This window comes from Dunckerocampus dactyliophorus, chromosome 18 (assembly GCF_027744805.1).
Source record: "Dunckerocampus dactyliophorus isolate RoL2022-P2 chromosome 18, RoL_Ddac_1.1, whole genome shotgun sequence".
In the NCBI taxonomy this organism is placed as follows: Eukaryota; Metazoa; Chordata; class Actinopteri; order Syngnathiformes; family Syngnathidae; genus Dunckerocampus; species Dunckerocampus dactyliophorus.
The window spans coordinates 18,387,305-18,411,081 of NC_072836.1; the positions used below are offsets into that span (position 1 = coordinate 18,387,305).

At 44.0% G+C, this 23,777-nt stretch overlaps 2 protein-coding genes across 4 annotated transcripts; both read left to right on the forward strand.

The window, feature by feature from the left end:
* Nucleotides 1-1,258: 1,258 nt before the first annotated feature.
* tcf20 (transcription factor 20) lies at nt 1,259-14,939 on the forward strand. Of its 3 annotated transcripts, none has more exons than XM_054759894.1 (6): nt 1,259-1,797; nt 3,935-11,787; nt 11,917-12,010; nt 12,081-12,130; nt 12,191-12,317; nt 13,531-14,939. In XM_054759894.1, the coding sequence occupies exons 2-5, from the start codon at nt 4,870-4,872 to the stop codon at nt 12,299-12,301; spliced, it is 7,173 nt and encodes a 2,390-aa protein (XP_054615869.1). In that variant the 5' UTR covers nt 1,259-1,797; nt 3,935-4,869; the 3' UTR covers nt 12,302-12,317; nt 13,531-14,939. The 3 variants fall into 3 exon arrangements, with proteins under 3 accessions (XP_054615869.1, XP_054615870.1, XP_054615871.1); XM_054759895.1 differs by having other exon boundaries at nt 12,231-12,317; XM_054759896.1 differs by having other exon boundaries at nt 12,234-12,317.
* Nucleotides 14,940-15,548: 609 nt separating this feature from the next.
* LOC129171343 (germ cell-specific gene 1-like protein) lies at nt 15,549-23,690 on the forward strand. The gene is made up of 6 exons (XM_054759897.1): nt 15,549-17,724; nt 18,041-18,387; nt 20,300-20,347; nt 20,414-20,578; nt 20,659-20,770; nt 22,092-23,690. The coding sequence occupies exons 2-6, from the start codon at nt 18,090-18,092 to the stop codon at nt 22,546-22,548; spliced, it is 1,080 nt and encodes a 359-aa protein (XP_054615872.1). The 5' UTR covers nt 15,549-17,724; nt 18,041-18,089; the 3' UTR covers nt 22,549-23,690.
* The last annotated feature ends 87 nt before the right edge of the window (nt 23,691-23,777 follow it).

Here is a 23,777-nt window from a genome sequence, read left to right on the forward strand (position 1 = left end):
AGTCACTGAAACACGAGTCTTGTTCGCGTACCCGTGAGTCAGTGAAACTTGAGTCCTCTTTGAGCACCCGTGTGTCAGTGACACTGGAGTCTTCGATGGGTATCCATGAGTTGGTGACACTCAAGTCTTCTCCGAGCACCTGTGAGTCAGTGAAACTGGAGTCTCTGTCAGCCTGTGAGTCAGTAAAACATGCGGGCTGAGTGAGTGAATCGTTCATTTTGTCAAGTTTGTGATGCAGTCCATGCAGGAAGTGGAAAGAAGAGTTGATTTGATGCAAGGACCAGATTTGTTGCTTTTTCCACAAGGCTAATACACATACAAATGCAGTTAGAGTAACATCTGCACAATTAATGGCATTTGAACTGGTTTCCTTTCTTAATTTAGCTAGTGGTAGCATGGCTTGGTCAAGGCTTTGTTATGCTCCAGCGTCACGGCGCTGGCGTAAGCGATGCCGGCCGGCTCCCACCCCTCCGAACCCTTGAGAGCTGTGTTTGCTCACCCTCAGGAAAACACTTACCCCTGGTGTTTTGGCAGAGCAATGCACGTCACGCGCTCACCGCACTTTTTAAAGTGTGACAGGATCAAGATGCTGTGAAGACCACGCTGGAGCATAATGACGCCTTCAGTGTACGAGTTGACAGAGACGAGTACCCGCGAGTCCTGATTGAACGACGGGTTCATTAAATAAGCTGACGTGAGTGGCTAAACTTTGCCAAATCGCTATCATCAGCCGACAACATAGCTTTGGCGCATGCGTGTGTTCCACGGTGTGACTTTACATTCTCAAAGCAGGAAGAGGGCTGCATAAAATGCATGCGGCACATTCGAATGTTGGCGCCCTCTATGTAGCCCGGGGAACCAGCACACACCACCTTTATTCAGCACGCACGTTGCATCAAAAAGCGGCTAAAATGAATGTCAGTTTCAATGAAAAATACAACGCAAATGGGGCCGCGATAGATCATCAATAAAACACAGTAACATAAATAATTTGATAATTTGGTCTGCAGGCTTGCATATTCCATTCAGTCCTGTCTGGTGCCTTTGTACCGTCAGGCTAATTCACTTTCACTTAAGAACAAAGGAGCTTGGAGTGCTGATAAGCGTTCAGACCACAAAATGCGTTTGGAAAATAAGCCTAATCTTAGCTTTTTTTGTTAATGGTGAAAAAAACTGATGAAAATCATAAAATAAAAGCGTCAGAGAGATGGAGGGATGGTGAAAGATGAGGGAGGGGGTGCAGGAAAATGTGTGTGTGCGTGTGTTTTGTGTGTGTGTATCAAGGCGGCAAGAAAAAAATAGTAGTCTTAGAGGAAAAGCAGCATGTGATGAAGACAGGGAAATGCATTTCAAGGACGGAAAGTGACGCTAGGGCGCTTGATGAGGCTTCTGTGACGGCTATGTGTTTGATTTGAGTAGAAGATAGGTGCAATCACCTCAGCGGTGTGTGAAAGAGAGGCAACGAGAAGAGGGGGCGGGGGTGTGTGTGTGTGTGGACCTCAGCGCTGACGGGACCCACAGCCACCCTGATTGTGCCCTGCTCTCATCATTTTTGGAGGTGAGGACAAAAGAAAAAAAGAAGGGGGGAATCGAAAGAGAGGCCCCGGGATCCGACTGTCGTGACGGCCCCCCCGCGGAATTCGCCGCCTCTGGTCGGGATTGCATGGACCCCGAAAGGGCGAGGGAAAAAGCGGCGTAGCATTCGACTCTAGACTGGGGGTTTTCCTGCCACAACAGCGGGATTGTCAAAAGGAGCCTTTGACTCTAACCAGGGGCCTTGTATTGCTACGTTTTCAGGTAAGTGTTTAAGGTTAGCTAGCATCTCCCAGAACGACGTTAGCTCATGACAGTGATGCTAATTATGTCACGTTAAGGCTCTTACTTGTTCTATATACACCAGTGGCTAACATATGTGCTTACAGCCACACTCCCATTTGCGAGGGGAAAAACATCTGCACCTAATCACCCCAGTTTTTTTTTTTTTTTAGCTAAAAGCAGCCTTTAGCTTTCAGTAGCTATGCTTGTGTGTACGCTACGACATAACGTGAAATATCTTAATAAACACCAAAATAGCTAACTTGCTTAGATGCTAAGTGGAGCTGGTAGCGTAGCTAGCTGGCGAATTGCGGTGTGTGAGCTAAGGCTAACCTACAAGGCTAAAAGAACCAGCATTACTAAGCTAATTGTAATTCGTAAAGCCTGCTCTTAGCTAACGTAGCTGCTAATGTTATGGTGTAAAGGAAAAAAAAGAGAAGATGTCGTTTTGGCGATAGAATTGCGTATGCTCTTATTAATATGATGGGAATTGACCATCTTGCTGACAGACTGCACAGAGACAGTTGTCTATTAATGCTGCACTGTTGTGTGTTGGTCATGCTCAGTGAGTTGCTGTGATTAATTAGTAATAACGCTGGTGGAGATCAATAGAATCCTTCCAACTGTACATATTTTTTCCTCCATTAGCACCACCGCCACACTTGAAGATAAATCTGCTTGATACATGTTTGTTTTTGCGCACCCCTTTATTCACTGGCTTAGACTGTGGTCACTAATGTATGTTGTTAAAGATAATGAGTGACACAAATTACGCCAGTCACAATAACAGTTTAATTATCACTTTGTGGAGAAGTTTGGAAAACACAATCACCCCAATGTGTTGCAGGGCAATTAAGCATTCTTTAGGGTAAAAAGGAGACAATACAAGCATGTGTCGCACAGCAATTATGGGCCCTGACCCCATAAAAGAGGTGCACTCCTTCATACAGTCAACCGTAATAATTAAAGTCAATTAAAAGAAGTTAACAGATGGTAAAGTTAATGACATTTAGTGTCACTGCAGTGGGTCTTTAAGTTCATGAAGTTGTTTTGTTTTAGTGGTTGTATCAACATGTGTGACTTGGAGTTGACATGTTTGTCAGGCAAGGGGGAGGGCTGAGGCATGGCCTGCCACAAATGCATTTTGACCGCCACAGATTTGTTGCTACCTTTTTAAAAAAAAAAAAAAAAAAAACACATTTGTCAGATTCGGCTACGTGTTCGCCCTCGTTCATACACAATGAATGCAATGGAATGGGATTGTTTGTGTAGCTTGTCGTTACAGCTCTGCACAGTAGATGGCGTCGTAACTCTGTTTCTTAACACACCTCATAAGCGCAGCTGACGATATGACGCATCTGTTCATCAATACAGTGATATTAGCTGTATTAGATGGTGGAGTATCATATTATATTATAGAAAGGTTTTTAAATTATAGAAAGGTTTTAAATCGCCCGTGCGTGGTGTTATAAGGAGCGTCATTGCTGCATGTTGTCTTGTTAAATAAGGATTAAAAACATGAGACAATGTTGCACGTTTGCGCTGAGTCTTGCGTCATGGCCAGTTATGCAAGTCAGACGATGACGTGTCAGCCCGCCGTAGATGGATTGCAGTCCTGTGGAAAACGCTGTTCATTTATTCCGCCGGTTTATGTCAAGTTAGGTTGAAAAACATTTAGTCTGTGTGACCTCAGTTAATTAATCCAGTTAATTGACAACTATCTTGGTATTCGATTAATTGTTTTTTGATTTGTAAACGTAAATATTCTCTGTTTCCCCCTCTCAAATGTGAATATTTTTTAATTTCCTTCGTCCTCTATGAAAGCAGACCTATTTCCTTTTGCGTTTTATGCAAAACAAGATATTTACACACATCTGCTTTGCCTTTGGAAAACAGCGATAGACATTTTTGCACCTTTTCCAATATGTTTATTGATTTGGTCCGTCTCGGGCCTAAGAGATTACTCAATTAATCGAAACAAGATTCAGATTAATCGATTAAGAAAATGCAGCCTTCATTTGGAAAATTATAGTAGTTACCCAACTTTTGTATCATAAATGGTAAATGTGTTGACCTTTTACATGCTAACTTTTTTTATTTGTCTGTTTCTGTTTCTCAGGGTTCCGGGCAGCAGCCGCTGAAACATGAATTTATCTGCATGGAATTGCTGAAGAAGAACAAAGAACTGGCGTTTGAATGGACTGACCTTGAAGTGGAATACATGGATTACCCTCCTTTTGGCAAATAGTTGCCATGGAACTAGGAAGAATTAAATGATGGTTGACAGACAATAGCCCAGGTAAGATGGTGTCAATGCTGGAGTTGCAGGAGAGCAGCAAGAGGAATCTATGCGCAGAATCGAGGAACTAAGAGCTCTCAAAAAAATCTACAGACTAATAAGAAATGCACTGACTAAGAAGGACGAAAAAAAAGAGCGGATGAGAGTCGATGGCGTTTTGGGACGTGTTTTTAGACCCTTCGATTCAAGTCATCATCTCACATAACTGTGTGTCCGATCCTGGCAAGATTACACTTCTTAACAGACGCTTTGAAAATTGCTGTGGCAGAATTCTGTCTCAATGGATTCTTCATTTTGTTGCATAGTTGTAATTGGATGCTGACATAATCATTATCCTAAAAAAAAAAGTATGCTTACGGGGGCCATTGTCCGAGAACATTTACATGTGAGACATTTGAAGTTGCCTTATATTGTGGCTTGTCTGCTTCAGCTGCAGAGGAATGACCACAAGTTTTGAGCAAACTGTCAAGTGAACCTTTTTTTAAGTGGAAGCAACCATATGTCCATGTCACATTGAAGAAAGAACATTTTTATTGTTTTGATACAACCATCCAATGTTTGGTAATTATAGCATTTCAGATATATATTCCCCTTCTTCAACGCCCTTGTGGATTTCATGAAGCATTTAATTTAAAAAATCAATTTCTGCTGTCTTTTGCATCCATGGTGACTGCCATCAGTCCTTCATTTATCAGTGCTGTCCCCCATTATTGATAGTACTCACTGTTGTCTTTTTGTAAGTCAAAAGGAAAAACATGCAGAATTTTTCTAATAGCCCTGCCCCCCATTCTCTCCCCGCCGGCTTTAGCGGGAGGGGTGGAGGAGGACCTCCATATCCTACTCAACCAGCAGAGCCCCAGGTCTCACCAAGGATGGCGGATGATTATGCAGGGATGCAACAGCAGAGCCTGCACAGAGGCCTTCCACACGCCAGTCAAGTCAGCCCCATGCTTGCTTATAATGCTCGAAACAGAGGGACTGTAGAGCCACCACCAACACAGGGTAACCTTCATAGTGGCAACGGCAACAACCTTTACAGGAAGGACACAATGGATTATTATTTTTCAATGGGTGGGAAGGACAGGAACAGAAGAGGAGGCCTGGTCTACGGGTCAGGATTTGGATATCCTAATATCGATGGACACATACCGCCCCAGTACAGACATTCTGGTTCTGGATCTGTGTTATCATCTGGAGTCATGTCACAATATTCAGTAGACTATGGGCCCAGTACTGGTTCAGGTGGAGGATCCGGAGCATTCTCTCCTCGTCAGTACAGCGTGAGTCAGAATGCTGCAATGCAGGCTATGACGGCTTCTCAGAGTCGCCAACCTGGACAAACATTTTCTCCAGTCCACCATGGGCAACAGCATAGGAGTTATCCAACCTCTGTGCACAGAATGACCCCTCAGTACCCACAGTACTCTCCACAGGCTGGAGCATCCACAGGGTCATCAGGAATGTACAGCCCCCCTCCACAGAGATATCTTGATGGGACTACTAACACCAGTTTTGATCCCAAAGTCAACAGTTCTCACAGTGTCAACCCAAGTGCAAACTCTGCCTCCGGTTCAGTTGCTAGTAACAATATGGGGCCAGTGGAGAATGTTCAACAGCGTTACCTTGCCTCAAATTATGCTGGATATTCCCCACAGACGCATCCACTTCTCAAGCAAGTCACACTACAGCACCACAACTCTCAGCACAGTTCAGGTGTGGGTTATGACAGCCCACTGAAAATGCAGCAGCAGGGCCCATCTCCAGGCTCTGTATATGGTAAACATCACCAACCGTCCAACCCCAATATACCTATTGCAGCATCTGAAGAACTTGCCAAATCCCCAATGCATGCTAATTCTCAACAAAGCCAGATGCACCAAAACCTCAGCCCAATATCCAACCCTTCCCCAGCTGCATCTGCAGTACATTCCCCCAGTTGTAGCTCCACACCTTCCCCTTTGATGGGTGTTTCAGAGACATATGTAAACCCCTCTGGTCCCTCCCATCCTCCCACATCTAATGTCCATAGCAGCCACGGTCATAGATTAATGCAGGTTGTGTCACAGTTAAGTCCAACGCCCAACTCAAATAGTAGCATCAGTAGTTGTGGTAGCAGTGGCAGTCACAAAGGTCATAACCTCACCACTGTTGGCATAAACAGCATCCCACCAACAAGCTGCAAAAAAATAGGTGTAGGATCAGGGCTTGGAGGCTCTCCAGTTGGGAAAATGCAAGATGCAGGACTGAATAGTCTTAATGCTCTGAGCTCCCAAGTAGCCAATTTACCAAACACAGTTCAACATATGACACTTACTGACAATATGCTCTTACAGAAGAAAGGGAAAGATGGACAGATGCAACAAGCAACGCATGGTGTTCCCTCATTGCAACCAAGGAGTAGAAATGCAAGTGCGGCCTCAAGCACGGGCACAGCTAAAGATGCAGTGGGAGTTGGTGATGGCGCAGGTTTAGACCCTGTTACTGCTGAAGACTCATCTTATATGTCAGTCGGGACCTCATCAGAGACCAAGACAGAGCAAGAGGATCATTTAATAGAGGTGGAACATACAAGACGGAGGCAACTAAGTGGTGCAAGTAGCGGGTCTGAACCATATTTTTACCATACTCCAAGTCAAACCCAGGCACAAACATCAGTAAATGCCAAAACGTTCACTTGCAAGTCACCACCAAAAGAAATTGTTTCAAAAGCAAATGAAGATCTTGTCGCTTCTTCATCAGCATCTTCCTCTTCTGAGTGTCAGCCAACAGAGACCGACCTAAAATCACATTCAAAACCGACAGTCTCCTCATCCAGGTCCTGTAATATTCCTCCTGCCCAGCCAAACTGTGTTTCACACACTAGTTTAGTAAATAATACTCCAAAAGGTGGCCATAAGAAAAGTACAGAAGTAACAAATGAACGCATCAAAACTGAACACGAAGATGGGGTTGAGAAGATGGAGAAGGGAAATAGCCAAATGTTGCGTGGTGGAGAAAGCATCACAAAATATGGCCAGGACAAAGAAAATAGGTTGCACACCGCATCCACTGCACACAATGAGAGTGAACAAAAACCTGCATCTGAAGAACAGCAAAGCGTTGGTGTGATTGTTTCAGCACGTTCTGAGGGAAGCCATTTCGAAAAAGGCAAACAACCGCAAGATCTCTGTCTGAAGGAGAAGCAGGCACAGTCTTACTTGAAAGAGTCAACTAGTTATAATGGAGAGGAAGGTATTGATCTGAGTCGGTATTCGTCTCGTTACCCCAAATCAAATATTGAACAGGTTCAAAATGTTGCCCAGTTTGGATCACATAAGTATAGTTTTGTAGAGTCAACATATGGCTCAGATTTGTCTGTGATGAACAAAGGAAGGACTGGCCCAGCAGGTGTAATGGAATCGAGTTCCAGAGACTATCAGCAATCTCACTCTGGCTATGGCCCTGAACATTCAAAAGATATGCGCTCTGTAACAGAGGCATTTGGGAAGAAAGGACAAACAGCAGGAACTAAAGGTCAAGAGGACAATTCGCAAGTGCACCAGTTTCCTAGCCTTTTACAAGAAGTTCTTCAAGGTTATAATTTAGACAGACGTTATGGAAGACCAGAACAGCCATTTCCTGCACATATTCAAGTTCAACAACAGTTTCAAACAAGATACCCATATGGTCTGTTAGAAAATATGAGGATGGCGGATGGTGGAGCCAATGATACTTTGACCCAAATTGGAAAGCCGCAACATCCAAATCACAGACTGGAAAATAAACCCAGTTTTGTGATGCATCCTCAATCCTCCATGAAGTCAGAGGCTGCCATCACCAAGATATTGCAAAATGCTGCAAAAAATGAGGGCGATTTCTCAGAGGATAATTTACCACAAGCTTCAGACACGCAGCCGATCCAACCAAAGCATATCAACTTAGCGGACTATTCTCTTCCACAAAGAAAAATGTCTAATGCATCCACTATGTCGTCTGCTGTGCAGGAGCTCCTTTTGCAAGATCCTGAGCCACTAAAAGGGTGCACTGGTCAAACAGAATCCCAAAAATCGGAACGGCGCTCAGTCATCTGCGATGTGTCACCAAATCGACGTAGCACACCAGAAAGGGACCGGGAAAGTAACAGAGAGCGAGAGAAAAATCAGAGTGCGGCCTCTGTGATTCAGCAGCCATTTTCTTCCACAGCATCAGTCAATGATCTGAATAAAAATGACGTTTTAGAGAAAAAAGTGGTAAAAATTGAAACAGCATCCAAAGAGACTGGTCCAAACGCTGATTTTCATGGCAGTGGTGGAACTAATGAAACTGATATGGAATATCATTCAAAATCCATTGTGCCAAATTCTGACCCCTACAGGCACATGCCCCATCCTCTGAGCTCCAATCCTTTATCATCACCACCAAGACGTCAGTCATATCTTCAAGGTGTTGATTTATCAACAGGTGATGCCAACAGTTTTCCTGGTTATCGGCTTGCTGATACAAGAGAAAGCAATATCATGCCACACGGCAGTCCTCATTTTCCTTCCCATCATCCCTACCACAGTTTATCACTCCAGACGCAAGCAAATAAGCTTCAAATGTATCCTCACCCTCGTGGGCCCCTTCAGCATTCACATGAAATAAATGATTGGGTGAAAGCAATGAACAGGTCTGCTAAGGATATGATGATGATGCCTGTTTCTTCCCCAGGAAGACATAAAGTCATTCCATCAGAGCACAGACAAAGGATAATCCCTCAGACAGACATGCACAGTGAACAACATGGGACCAAAACTTTGCTCCTTCAGCAAAGCGGATACTATGACATGAAAATGTGGGAGTCAACACACCCTGGAAGAGAGGGTACTAGAGTGATTGAGGGTGACTCTTGCTACAGGACGCAACCACCACCTCCACCATCATCTGTCCCTGGAGGTTCAGAGGGCATTTTCCCTTATCCAAAGGCACATGGTCCAAATCCAGCTGAGCACGAGGAAACTAAACGCCCTCCATGCAACTCTGCTAAACCTCAAACTGACTTAACCTCTGCTCGGCCACAGGTGCAGCGTCAAACGAAGTCTGGGGGGCCTGGAGAGACAAATCCACTTATACTGAGGAGGCGAGTTCGTTCTTTTATCTCCCCTATTCCTGCCAAACGGCTACTCCAGGATGCATCTCAGCAGAGGGGTGCCACAAATTCACATCACTCCCCTGGGGCACACACTGAGTCAAACCATCACAATGAAGACGAGTCATCCTGTTCTGATATTCCACGGCTCTCTTCCCCTTTGCTTAGTGATAATGCCTTTCCGAAATCTCTATCCCCATCAAGTTGTAATACGAAAGCCTTTCCTCCAAAGAAAGGACGCGGTTTGAAACTAGAGGCTATAGTTCAGAAAATATCACCAAGTGTTACAAAGCCTGCAAGCAATGCTGATGATGGAACCAATCATTACCCGGGATTTACTCCCACAGCTATCCCAACGTTTAGTGATTCACAGGACCATGACATAAGCCATTATCCTAGAGTTTCAGGAGGGGATGATGCTTTTATGGAAGACAATCGCTCAATCAATGATATGATGCCCTTCAGAGGAGTTGATGAGACTGCCTACCCATGTGAACCTCACCAGACAACCCAAACTCTCAAACAAAAAGACTTTGACTTTGGATTGGGAGCTTCTGTTGTGTCAGCGTCTGGTGAGAAGGAGGACTTTGCTTTGCTAGGTCCTTTACCACCTCCTCCACCACTTCCTCGTCCCGTCCAGGGTTCCCCACCCCCATCTTCATCTGCCCTCTCAGATATTCAACATTTCACCAACACTTACCAGCAGCTTGAGACAAGAAGAGGCGAGCAGTCTGCCGCTAACCTTCTTCGACAGAAACTTCAAGAGTCAGGAATGGGATTCGATGATTATACTGGCAGTGACTATTATAGAACTACCTCACCCCACCATAGCCAATCTCAAGGACAGGCTTTGAGCAGACATCAGATGTCCTCTGCCCGGCCCAATCTGTCTGCACAAGATTCTAAGTCGCTGGACAGTACTGTGCCTAAAGGCTATTTCCCATCTGGCAAGAAGAAGGGCAGGCCAGTTGGGAGTGTGAATAAACAAAAGCGCGCTCAGAACCAAGGCCAGGCACAGGGTCTGATCCAGTCACAAGCCCAAGCTCAAAACACAAATCTGAATTCTTCTCAACCTCCACTAACTCCCATTACAGCTGCCCCCATCATATCAGAAACAGTGCCCACTCCAAGCAGCACAGAAGCTTCTGCAACAACTTCTGTCCTAGAAAGTAAAAGTACTCCTCCTCTAACCCCACCCATTTTAACCCAGGTAGTAAAAGTGGATGTTGAGAGTGAACCAGTTCAGCCAGAGATCGAAGTCAAACCTGTGAGAAGGCGGCGCAAAGGTTTGAAAGATGAAGATGGCTCACCAGAAAGGAGAGGGCGTCAAAGGGTAAGAAGAGGAGGACCTGCAGCAACACAATCAGCCACAAGAGATGAGACAGATACACATTTAGGGGCAAAAGGGGGTAATGGCGCAAATAAAGCATTCCTAGATCCAAATCTGAAGGGCCTATTTATTCCACACATACATGTGGAGAACAAAATACCAGAGATTGGGGCAGTGTGCACTATTGTAAATGCTGAGGATGATAAGTTGAAAGGAGAGCGAAGTGCAGTTGGAGGGAAAGCTGGTGTGAGTGGAATCGATTCTCTTCCGGCCGCAACTCTTTCCTCAAATTTATCCAAAAGAGAATCCGAGAGGAGGGAGATGGATGAAGTGGAAACGACACTTCAGTCAGGAAAAGCACTCCCTTCATCTGGCTATGTTGTTTCCGGACCTGCTCTTACAGAAACCAAACACTCTGGCCGCCAACTTTGCTGTCTGTGTCAAAAATGGGCCAATTACAAACACCTTGGAGACCTTTATGGGCCTTACTATCCTGCTGAATATGCTGCAAAGCTCCCCAAGAATCAGCCCCAGGTTAGACAATGTCAAACAACCACAGGCACAATCAAAACTGGACCAAACTCTGACTTGGGCTCAAATCCTTTGAGTACTTTCCAACACTCACAAACACAACAAGCTCCGATGAGCAGACCCACAGTGATGAGTAACTGTACCGTTAGCTTAGATTCAAACCTTAAATCTCTTTCTACTGCAGTAAGAGCTGCCAGCTCCTTAGCTAATAATGAAGACATGACTGGCCAGCCCAGTGCCACTGCTTTCTCTTACACCTCCAGCTACAGTAAAAACACATCTCTAACGTGGGACATGAACCTTGATATCAGACCTATCCCAAAGCTAAAGAGAGAGCCAGACTTTGAGACAGAGCAGCAACAGTTTCCAACACTGCAGCAACAGCATCCAGCAGATGAACCCCAGCAACGACCGCAACACCGGAAGCTGACCTCACATCCTCGCTTTAAACGGAGGCACAAATCTAGTGAGGACTCTCCTAGAATGGTACCTTCCAACAGTAAGGCTTCGTTGCCCTTCCAGCCTCCACCGCCAGCTTTGGACTCGCTGGGACCGTTGGCACAACTTGCCCAGTTGCCTCAGATGCCCATGGACCCAGAGGAGTTGTGGGTTCATGAAGGATGCATCGTGTGGACCAGCGGAGTCTACCTTGTCAATGGGAGACTGTATGGCCTGCAGGAGGCACTCGATGGTGCCAGGGAAACGGTAAGTGTCGTCAGTATCTCTGAGACTTAAGTTTTATTTTCTAATAGTTCTTGTAACTGTTTTAAAAGCAGTTTATGAGAACATTGGTGGTTATTATGTTATGATGACACAAGTGCCTTTATTTTTCAGAGCTGTTCATACTGTGAGATGGTCGGCTCTACCCTTGGCTGCTACAGTAAAGGCTGTACACTTCGATACCACTATCTGTGTGCCATTGAATCAGGTAAGCAAACGTTAATAGCGAAGTTATTAATGGTCTGATCATCTACTGATATTTTCTCTTTCCTTCCCAGATTGTTCTCTTAATGAAGATAACTTCTCACTCCGATGTCCGAAGCACAAGGTAAAAAGGAGAAGCAGGAAACTTAGAGAGGAAATGTAACGCTTTTGTTCCATGTTTCAGGTTATTACTGATCAACTTGTTTGGTCAACTCTACCTCAAGCAGGTTACCCAGGGCGCCCGGCCGGCCAAATTGGTGTACTTGGAGCAGTCGGAGAGAGGGTGAGACAATAACAGGAGTCTGGATGCGGTAAGTTTAGATTTTGTTTGTGTTGACATGTCCAGGATTTTCCCCTTAGATTGTCAGGGAGCTTTGGCTTCGGTGTTGAAATAGCATTTTTGTACTCCAAATGTTTCCTTCACGGAAAGCTATGACCTCTTTGGATGTTACAAAGTTGTTTATTTTGTTTGCTATGCCATTCACTTCAAAAGCAGTTGTGCCGTGCCGCAAACTTTTCAGCATAGTATTTTCAGCATAGGTCTGCAGAATTATTAATGGGTGGTTGTGGTGTTCCTGTTCTGTTCCCGTCTAGATTTACTTTGTGTGTTGTCATTTAGGAAACATGCTTTCATTTCCTGATCGAGGTGTGGCTTTTCATTAAGAGATATTTAGTCGACCACATACATTTTTTTGGCCCTCCAGGCTGCTATTGCCTTTTCCATTTGGCCATTTGATTTGATTTGATGAATACAACAATGCAAGGTCCTCTCCAGTATTCTTGTATTTTCTTTGTTGGTCCTGAATGTCATTCTCATGCTCTGCAGGTGTATAGTAACTGTCTTTTTTTTTTTCTAAATAAGTAGCCCTGCTACTAATCAAATGTATGCAAGGTTGGCAGGTCTGGAAAAGTTCAGTGACATTTTTACAAGCAATCTCTATTCACAATACAATCACATCAACTTGCTTGTCGTCAGATCAGTAGCACATTTGTAATAATCTATTGCCATACACAGTAATCTTTCGTTTTTCGTGGTTAATTGACCCGATCGTGATAGAGAATTTCCACAAAGTAGGATTCCTTGTTCATAAAAGTATTTTTTTTTGTAGTTACAACATAGGAAACGTGTTTACAACCTTCTAAATAAGGTTTTTAACATGAATAGAGCCCTCTAGACATGAAATAACACCCCTATAGTCACCTTTACACTCCTATCACCCAATATAGTAGTTGTTACAGATTATTGTGCTTGTTGTGACATAAGTCAAACCTGCGATCAAGTCTGGTTCTTGTGTGCCTCACCGAACAACAATTACAGCAACATTAGACACCTAGTGACCAGTGTAGAATACTACATATCAAAACGTCTTCTGAATGCCTTTACATTGGTATTTCAGCCATTTTTATGCTTGAAAATGTGTAATTTAGGCAAAAATTTCCACCTCACGCCCCAGTATTTGAGAACCACTGTACTAGACAATGTAATATTTGTATGTAAATGAGTTGTTGTTTTTTTGTGGGTAGGTTTGGACAAGGGCCGGCTACGAGACGACACTTGTTGTGAAGAAGAGTCGCACAGGACCGAGAGAGAGCAACAAAAGGGAATGTAAAATTTCAACAGGAGTCAACATCATTTACATTCAAGACATTACTGCTTTTCTTGGAGAACTATTATTGCTCTTTTACTTCAAAGCAGAAAAAGACAAAAACACACAGCATAAAGGAACAAAGCTGAAGGAAAAAAGACTTTTAAGAAGAAAACACTAACTGAGATGGAAGCGGAATGAAAAGAGATGCCAAACCAGATGGAGGAACAAAAGAACTTGTCCGTTAAGACCAAAAGGAGCGATTTTCCTCTCTGGGCTTACTTTGATTTCCTTGAAATGCCCTCGAAGTGTTTAAACTCTTGTTTATCACTATTTTATCATTTACCTTGTTTTTTTTGTTTTTTTTCTCCGGGTATTCTTTTGTTTTAAGGAGACCTGTTGGGAGCAAACAGGGTGTCAAACTGAGAAGAGAGATTACAATTTTCTCTCAAGTAGTATTTTTATCTCATGATATCAGATTCATATTTTAGCCATTATTATTTTTGTATCCTCATCAGTATTTATCTGAAATGATAAAATGGATGTATCTCACTTTATATTCGTTAATTGGCTGCTTTTTCTTTTGTTTTTATTTCATTCCCGGAGAGGAGGGAGCCAGATTGATGTCTGGAATGTCAGGGTTGAGTTTGCCACAAAGACATTTATTGCCTTGGAGAATGGACATCTGTTGCCTTTCAATAGAGTGTAAGTGTGCGTGCGTGTGCGCGTGCGTGTGCGTGTGCGTGCGTACATGAATGAGAGGAAGTGCTATACCATTCTGGTCCTTTTTGAAGTGTTCTTATTTTTCATCAGTGAGCTTTTTACGGTACAGCAAGTATTCCCGAAAAATCAGATGGGCACAGTCTTATTTTTCAAGTAGAAATGTTCCTAATGTGCACAGAAAAGGGACCGTGACGTAAGAGGAGATAAAACGATGGACTAAAAGTGTCTGCCCGCCTTTCACCACACGGACACGACCAAGATGAAGGACACTGAAGGGTTGTCAGCGGTGGGGAACTACTCTTGTTCTACATAGGAAGCATTACTGGTCACCTGACATCACGAGGAAAGGATGTGATGGACAGGTGCGACGGGCCAGTTGGCTACACGGGCCGATCGGACCAAGCTTCACCGTGTACGTTGTCATCAGTAGCACAGCAGCAGTTTGAACGGGAGAAAATCCGTTCAAAAGAGGCATTGCCATCAAATTTTATTGTGAGTCGTACATGGTGTTGTCTTGACCATTTTTTATTGTTATTGTAAAAAAAAAAAAAAAAAAAGAAAGAAAGACGGCAGTTACACTATCCAAACCATGCTGTATCACAAAACCTGTCAATATGTATATGAATTATGAATACACTTAAAAGGCTTCAACTATGCTCCTCCTCCTCCTCTTATTCACACATTCTTCTTCTTTTTCTCACACTTCATTTATTTGACTATTGGCACTTGGAATGGAATGAGAATATTCTGGACTCATGTTTCATGACTGACTCAGCAGAAGTTACATCTGCATAAATGTCACTTAACGTCCCATCTATGATGTTGTTGGGACCGGCCCTTTTACAGGGGGAAAGTTCCCCCAGATTCTAAACAGCTGTGAAATGAGTCTAGAGGTCTCAAGGACAGTTTATAATTGAATTCAAACAGGAGTAGACATAAGCAATTGTAATGCCAGCGCTGGAGAGAGCGATCGGGGTCAACGAGGGTTTAGCGAAGCCCAGTCGATCTCCGAAGAGAAACCCCGTTCCGCTTTTTCTTATAGCTTCTCTCAGACAGGTGATACCCAGGTGATACCGTGGTTGTAAACGTCTCTTTTTTTTTGTTGTTAGGATGTTAGGCGCCAGCCCGTCTCATTTGGCCACCTAATCGCTCTTCAGAAAGAGATTAAAAAAGTGGCTTATCTAGACACTTTGTGTGTGTGCACAGATAAAAACAGGGTGCATCTTTTCCAAGTGAAAGGTCCTCTTAATGTGTTGTCTCTGTGGTAGACAAGCACATTGTCGTACTCTGTCTCAAACAAAGTGGAAAACATTACAGTCCCATCAGTGTCATGTTATTTCAACCAACAGCTTCCCCCACTGTTTGCAGCCATGTAGTGTGCTCCATGTTACCTTGGTTACAACAATCAGTTCCACAACGTTGTCAGAATTTCTGTGTTTTCCATACTATAAATCCCTCCGGAGCATAAGCTGCTTCAAAAAATGTCACGAAGAAGAAAAAAACATGTACATAAGTCACACAGGACTATAAGTCGCATTTATTTTTAAGAATTTTTTCACAAAATTCCAGACCAAGAACAGACATTTAATCTAGAAAGTTATTCAGCGACACATTAGCGTAAAGAACATACCTGGGGGGTTGAATAGGCTAAATTAGCTTAAGAAGCCAGTGAGTCCAACAAGCAAGTTACCGGAAAGCAAGTTCACCGCACTCACGATCTAATTCCACAAGCCAAGAGCGCCCTCTCGTGGCCGTTGCCGTTAATGGTCAGCTTTAGTTCATGTCAGTATGAATTAACATTTAAAGGCATGTTAAATATATTTTGATCTGTAAGTCCCACCCGACTGCAAGTCCCACGATCACCAAAACGATGAAAAACGTACAGTCCGGAAATTATGGTATTGCCCATCCCTGCATCCTGTTTGTTTCGTCTGATGGCTTTAAACAACATTACGATTATTGCAATTTTCTGTTTCCTATCCATACAGTGGGCCCTGCACATTCGCGATTCAGCATTCACGGCCTAGCAATTTGTTGATTTTGGGTATATATTTTTTTCTTTTCTTCAAAAGTAGGCATTTTTTGGTAGAAGACACATCTCATTCACCAGAAAATGTAGAAATATGTTACAATACAGTAAAATGTATAACGTACGTGTACCATTGTTAAAAAGCCCATTTATATGTTTGCCTTTATGCTTTACTCATAGTGTTTTGTGTTTTTGTTGTCAAGCATTGAAATTTCACACTTTTTTCAGCGGTCATTGAACACACCATAGTTATGTGCTCATCAATCATCATTAGTGGTGAGTACCTATACATTTTATTCTCTAAATGTGTTTAATACGTGTGTGAGGCATATTTACAGCTTAAACCTGGATTGTGTTCTGAGTGACCAATGGCAATTGAGGAAAGACGGGTCAGTCACTTTTATTGGAAATGTTGATCTGAAAATGACGGAAAATGTCAACGTGAAGCTAGCAGGAGCTATATGTCAAAAATATGGCCCCGGATCTTCAGTATTATTATTATTATTATTATTATTATTATTATTATTATTAGGAGGCTATCAATACTTACTTAAATGATCCAAAAAATCTGTCATGCAACAAAAACTAAAATGTAGGTAATGTAATTTCTAACAACTCTAATGTACAGTATCATAACTTATTAAAATGAATGGCATTTAATTAAAATACTGCATTAATTAGAATAATACATTTAAATTAATACATTAAAAATTGTAGCGATGCTATACTGGTTGCCATTGCCATGAAAACCCCAGACTACATCGGTGGACTAAAACAATCGTGTGTTCGCACACCATTAAGTTGTGTTGTGTTGTGTTGTGTTGTGCGTAGTCAAGGCTTTATATTTCTTAGTTGGTGTTAAAAGGTAGACGTGTATTATCAGAGTGCAAGCTTTCACGCTACATGAGATTGGAAAATGTAAAAGGTTTCCTCTGATTAGGAATAGAGTGTCATTTTGCTGTGAAAACAAACTTTAGAGTGCAGCGGTTAAAGAAGTTGTCCTTGGAGTTCTCTGTTGGTGTCAGCACCTCTCAGACTCGAGCACACACGCAGTGGTAATCAGTGAATGTTCCTGTAACATTGACCACATTTTCATCACGTCAAGGTCATGTTGATGTTCAGATGAAAAGAGGATGTGGAGACCACAGGGGATAGCCGGCGGAGATGCTGATGAGAGGGGATGAATGGAATATTTGGGAACGAGTTGCCAAAATGAAAACAGATGGAACAGAGTTGTCTGGTGTGGATTAATATGGATTAAAGAAAAGTGTGTGTGTGACTTCGTCTGCTCGTGTTCCTCATTATGTGATGAAGAGGAGAAAGGAGAGCAGACCTGTCGTGCAGCGGGAACGACAAAACACCGAAACCAGGCTCCGGGAGGTGAGAACTTTTTTTATTCATTCTCATTAATAGCCACAAGATAATTCGAGGCTATTGAGGACAAGACGGCAGTTTTCCTCTACTTTGCTTCTACTTAACCCTTAATTACTTGTTTTTCTGTCGTCGTTGTCATTAGTGGTGCACCTTCTCCTTCAGAACACCTCATTAATCATCTGAAGAAAACCCGCAAAGCTGCTTGGACGCTTGTTATATTTTTAGTGACATGACAGAATGGTTGTGGAATTTATGCAAACAAAAGTACTGGGACAGCTTGCTATTACACATGACCTTTATCTATACCGCTTGTCCTCATTAGGGTCACGGGTGAACTGGAGCCTATCCCAGCTTCTTCCCCCACCCAGGAAATGATGGCGTTCCTACAGCAAATCCGTTCCCCTCCACTCTCCTTCATCCAGACCGTCGTGTCCCTCCTCCTGGCCGCCATGGCGCTCACGTCCTCCTTCTGGTGTGTGGGTAAACAAAAGGTGCCCAAGCCGCTGTGCTCGCCCACCAAGCACAGCAAATGCATCCCGGTTCCCGGCGTGTCCAATTCGTCCAGCATCCAGTTCTCCTGGGAGACTGGAGACGACCGCTTCGTCTTCCCCGCCTTTCACACGGGCCTGTTTGTCACCTGCGAGGAGAACATCTACACGGACGCATGGGGTGAGGAAGCAGAGCACCACATGGTCCACAATATTAGGTACACTTGCACAGTCCATTGAGACCCGCTAGTTATAAAAATGTGCTTTTACAAAGATAAAGTGTAGAACTGTGCTGCGTCATAGTAAGGGAGTACCCTGATGCAGAACAGTGTCAATCAAAACCAATGTTTTCATACAGCTTTTTCAATTGTGTACCTAATAAACTGCCCAGTCAGTGTAGGTCAAAGTTGCTCAGAGGACATTCAGAAATGAGATATCATTGGATTTAAAGGGAGAGGCCATATTAATACAGAAAGCTGTTACCGTCGTAATTGTGGGATTTAAGAGGCAGGCCGCCGGTGTTAATGTGTGTGTAGCGGAGCGTTATTCCCAGGGTGAGATGACGATGCACACAAACAGGAAGTGAAGTCAACAAATTAGGTCATAGAGGGAGTGGAAATCCAAGGTGATAATATGAACTGAGCTTTCAGTCTGTGTTCACTGGAATTTGTGTGGGTCAGTGTGTGTGTGTGTGTGTGCGTCTGCTCAGCCCTAAGGGGATTAACTTAAGTGTGTGTTCCGCTTGCGGAGATTTAGCCTTCAGCAGTATGGCTCAATCATGGAACAGGAATCCGGAGAGCAAAAGGTCAATAAGATTCACAAACACCGGCTGGGTTTTCCACTGTGTGAATACGAGCTGATTTACAACTGATTTTGACTGACAAGTGCACCTGCACAAATGTTTTTAAGAACCGATGCAAAAGCTGTATCAAAAATATCATTTGCCAAAAATAATCTGCAACAAGAAAGGTACAGTTTCACTTTAAGAATATGTTGATTATTGTAGTCGTGAAGAAGTGCGCCATAATTCTTACTGATTTTCATTACATTTGAGGCCAAACGATTTAGTGTGGAAACTGTTCAACATCTGATTTGTTGGGATTTTGAATCATTTTTTTCCCCATAGGAAATTACAATTTAAAAAAACAACAAAAAAAGTTGCCTTCATAAATTCTTTAACTTTACAGCTAGTACAAATCAACCAAGTGTAAAATTGGGAAAAAGTCTGATCATCCTGTGGTGAGCTTGGATACAGTACAGTACAGTACAGTACAGTACAGTACAGTACAGTACTGTACTGTACTGTAGTCCATCGTCATTGACCTTTTTGGACATGTAGAACCCCGAATTGTTCTATGTGATGTATTCCAATGTAACTCGTATGCATGTTCAAAATAAATGGGCTTTTCCTCTCTATGGAAGGCCACGGGTAACTAGCACCTTTCAGTCATGTTCCGCACGACGAGTCTTGTGTGTAATTTAGTTCATTTCTATTTTTCACGCATTTCCGGTGTTGCTCTTTTTTGTGACCTCCTTTTCGCTTTTGCTACCTTTTGCATCTCGTTTTACTGCTTTCTCGTTCCCTGGTAGTATTCTCCTGTTCAGGTGCAGTCCTGTTTCCACCTCCCATGATGAGTTTTACGTTAGCCTTTGCGGTGTTTTGTAGTCTTCCTCATTATTCTGTACTTTGTGTTTTTGACGTGTCATTTTTAGCCGTGTGAGGCCTGAAGGAGTGCACTCCTCCACTTGGTCTGCGTGTCTCCTGTGTGCGCACTCGCACATTTGTTGATTTACTTTCAAGGCCTTTTAGTCCGATTGCACTGTTGTGTTGAAAAGACCGGTTGAGTTTGCACTAGTTAGTTACAACTCTACCTTCTCTGAGCTTTAGTAAGTTGGATTGAGGTCATCAGGCACTGCCACCTAGTGGGGTGGACCTCCAGACCAGAGTCTGCCAACTGTTGGACGGCTGCTTTCAATGCTCAGTGAGCCTTTAGCGAGACAGTTCGATGCCACTTTAGAGTGGTGTTTTTCCCGAAAAATGTAGTCACGTCTTCAGAGGCATTCCAATAAAACGTCCATTGTTTGTTTTCCAGAGGAGAAGTGTCGAGGGTTCTACACTTTGACTCCAGGATCTGAGAAAGGTGAATGGCGGATCAAATCCTTCACATTGCTTTGTCACTTTTCTCATTCTGTCTCTGCTCCCCCAGCGATGATGTGGTTGTCGCTGTCCTTGGAGCTCATGTACGTGGCTCTGCTGTTCATCAGCTGCATCCTGCTGTCCGTGCAGTTGTGCATCAGGGCCTGGTTCCCCTCCACGCAGCGTTGGGGACAGCTGCTCAACGCTTTCGCTGCCGTTTTCACCGTCCTGGGAGGTGCAGAATATGTTCGTTGTGTTACGAGGTGTTTGGGGGGTTTTATTTGATTTGGTCGGTCTCTGCTTGGATCTCACCAGGTCTGCTTGGAATGGTGGGTCACATGATGTTCATGCAAGTGTTTCAGACTACAGTCACCATGGGCCCAGAGGACTTCAAGCCTCACAGTTATGGCTACTCCTGGGCATTCTAGTGAGTTCATGACACACGCAGCACTTCAACAAAAACGTTGCCTCTCACAGTAGTTTGGAGTACAGACTCCACCAAGCAAGTAAAGTTATTTTTGGTACCACGATCCAATACCGTACCAATTTACGGCAACCTTCCACTAGAATATATTGCACTGTTAGTGTAGCGGTTCATGCTGCTGCCTTTCAAAAAGCTACATTGGATCTCTCCAGTGATGGTCCCAAGCCCAAGGTTGCAGGGCTGGCATCTCTTTCTTCAATTTTGATGAAGTCATGACAAAAATATGAACAAAAATAACTGGTCTGTTAAAATACATGATCAAATACCCAGCCATACATCTGTCGTCTTCCGCTTGTTGAAGATTGGGTAGCGAGGACAGCAGAACCCAGCAGTGAACAGCAGTGAACAGCAGTGAACCCAGACTTCCCTCTCTTCAGCTGCTTTGTCCAGCTCCTCCGAGCAGATCCTGAGGCGTTCCCAGGCCAGTTGAGAGACATAGTCTCTCTAAATTGTCCTGGGTCTTCCCCGAGGCCTCCTATGGGTCGGGCGTGCCCTGAACACCTCGCCAGGGAGGCGTCCAAGAGGCATCCGTAACAGATGCCCAAGCCACCTCATCTGGCTCCTCTCAATGCGGAGGAGCAGCGGCTCTACTCCAGGTATCTCCTGGATGACAGTGCGTCTCACCCTATCTCTAAGGGAGTGCCCAGCCACCCTACAGAGGAAACTGATTTCGGCCGCTTGTACCCACAATCTTGTCTTTTCTGTCACCAGCCAGCTCATGAGGTGAGGTCCTTATCAAATACATTACGTGAAATAAGCACAAAATACGCCTTTTCTCCAAGAAAGCATAGCTTCTTCTCTAATAAAGAACCCGTTCCAAACAAGCAAGGTGTTGGATGTGTGTTGTTCTATTGTATTGTTTACTGTCTTTGTTGCATGCACTGGCGACGTTACTGCGTTTTCCTGATGTAATTTCACACTATTTGAGCAGCCAGCCCTGCCGCCGCCATCCTGCTTACATATTCCGAGAGATTAGGTTCGTTTACGATTCCAAACGCTATTCCCATGCTGAGCCGTGAGAGCGTGAAATTCGGCTTCCGATTAACCACGACTGAGTGCAACGTATGCCCTCTGAATGATTCCGACACTGGCACACGAAAACATCCCAAAATTGCTTTCAGATCAAGTGAATTATTCTCTAACATCTGTTGGTATCATACTTTGTACGGGTACTCTGGGAATCGTAATGTTGGTCACGGTTCCCATCGATGCTGGAGAGTCGACGGCCAAGCCTATTCATGTATCTCTTGTGTGTCTCCGTCAGTGTGGCCTGGTTTGCCTTCACTGTCTGCATGTCGGCCGGCGTCTCTACCCTGAACAACTACACAAAGAAGGTCCTGATGGTGGGACCCAGACTGAACTCCAGCCTCAACCCCTTCAACTTCAACTTCATGGGGCTACTTCCACCAGCTCCTTATTACGCCGCCCCTTACTCTGGCCTCAGTCACACTCACCCCCAGTCTCAATACCAGATCTCCCACTTGTCCCCCTACTACTCGCCCCCATCAGCCAAGGTACCACCGCCTGCTAAGACCCCACACTCCATTCCTCTACCCCACTCTGTCTCCTTCCCTCCTTCATCCTCCTACCCTGTATCTGATTCCTCTTTACATCCCTTGTCCCTCCGAGCTCCGTCTCACTCAAATAGCTCGTCTGTTGTCGTCCATGGACTCCTGACGACACCCAGTTACACACCAGAGCAGGACTGCAGCCCTCTTTGACCTTTTGGGGTGCTTTTACACAAGCACCCTTAAGTCCACTTTAACTAAGTCCAACTTTTTCTTCTTGGTCGTGTTCGTTTTGTCAAGTGTGAACACTCTCATACAACTATACTGTATGGACCTTGGCTATTCTGTACAATTTTCCAGATAATTATTTAAAAAATGTGTCAAAAACGGGGCATTTTGCTTCATTTAGTTTTTAGCAGCGGTAGTTTTTTTCCCCACTTTAAGCCTTTGTTGTGTGGGTAGGGAGGAATCATGTTTATATTGCCCAGCGCTCATTTGCCCATCAGGTCAGGATACGTGTCGAACGGGCGCCCTCCCCTACTGCTCACATGGAGCGGATAAAACCAAACCAATGGGATGTCATCATTGCAAGTCAACTTCCAGACGTGAGTCCGCCAAATCAGCTCAGTGAGCTTCCATTTTGCTTTGACCTGTCAAGTTTGGTGTGACTTTAGAGTAAAAACCTGAATATTACTCCTGGGTTACTCCTTTTCTAACCCGAATATTGGGTCATGTTTACGCCTGTCGGGATATCCCGAACGATAGGAACATTAATTTATGTTCTGCGCATGTTCTGTTCCAAAGGAATCTTGTGTCTTAGGCAGGAACTACTCGTAAACATGGCGACACGCAAAACGCCACGCTTTTGGAGCGAGGAGGAAACAAGCCACCTCGTTAGTGTGGTGAAGCACAGGAACGTTATGTCTTTCATAGACGTAGAAAGTACCGCCATAGCCAAATCTATCAGATGAGCGAGAAGTTACGCGAAGCAGGGTTTGTACGAGCGCACCTCCACGATCCAAAGTGTCGTATGATCCAAAGCCGCTCACAGTGACAGGTTTTCCCCGCGGCGCCGTGCAGGGATTGGAACGCCGATATAAATGAGATCTTCAAGATGAAACACTCTTAATGCACAAAATAATCATCAAACTTACTTCATGCACTGGCTCCTTTCTGCTGCGCTCCTCTCGCGCCGTGAGGCGTTCAGGCACACTCGTAATTGTGAGTGTTCGTCACGAATTGTTTTTCATTTTTATTCATGTACCCTCCATTACAATTGGCGCACCCCACTTTGGGAACGTGGGATCTACTGTATGTATATCGCTTCCTTGTGTTGTGTGAGCAATTCATGTGGCAAAATAAACCAAACCATCACCAATAGATTATATGGATTTGTGTGTGCGTGTGTGTGTGTGTGTGTGTGTGTGTGTGTGTGTGGTTGG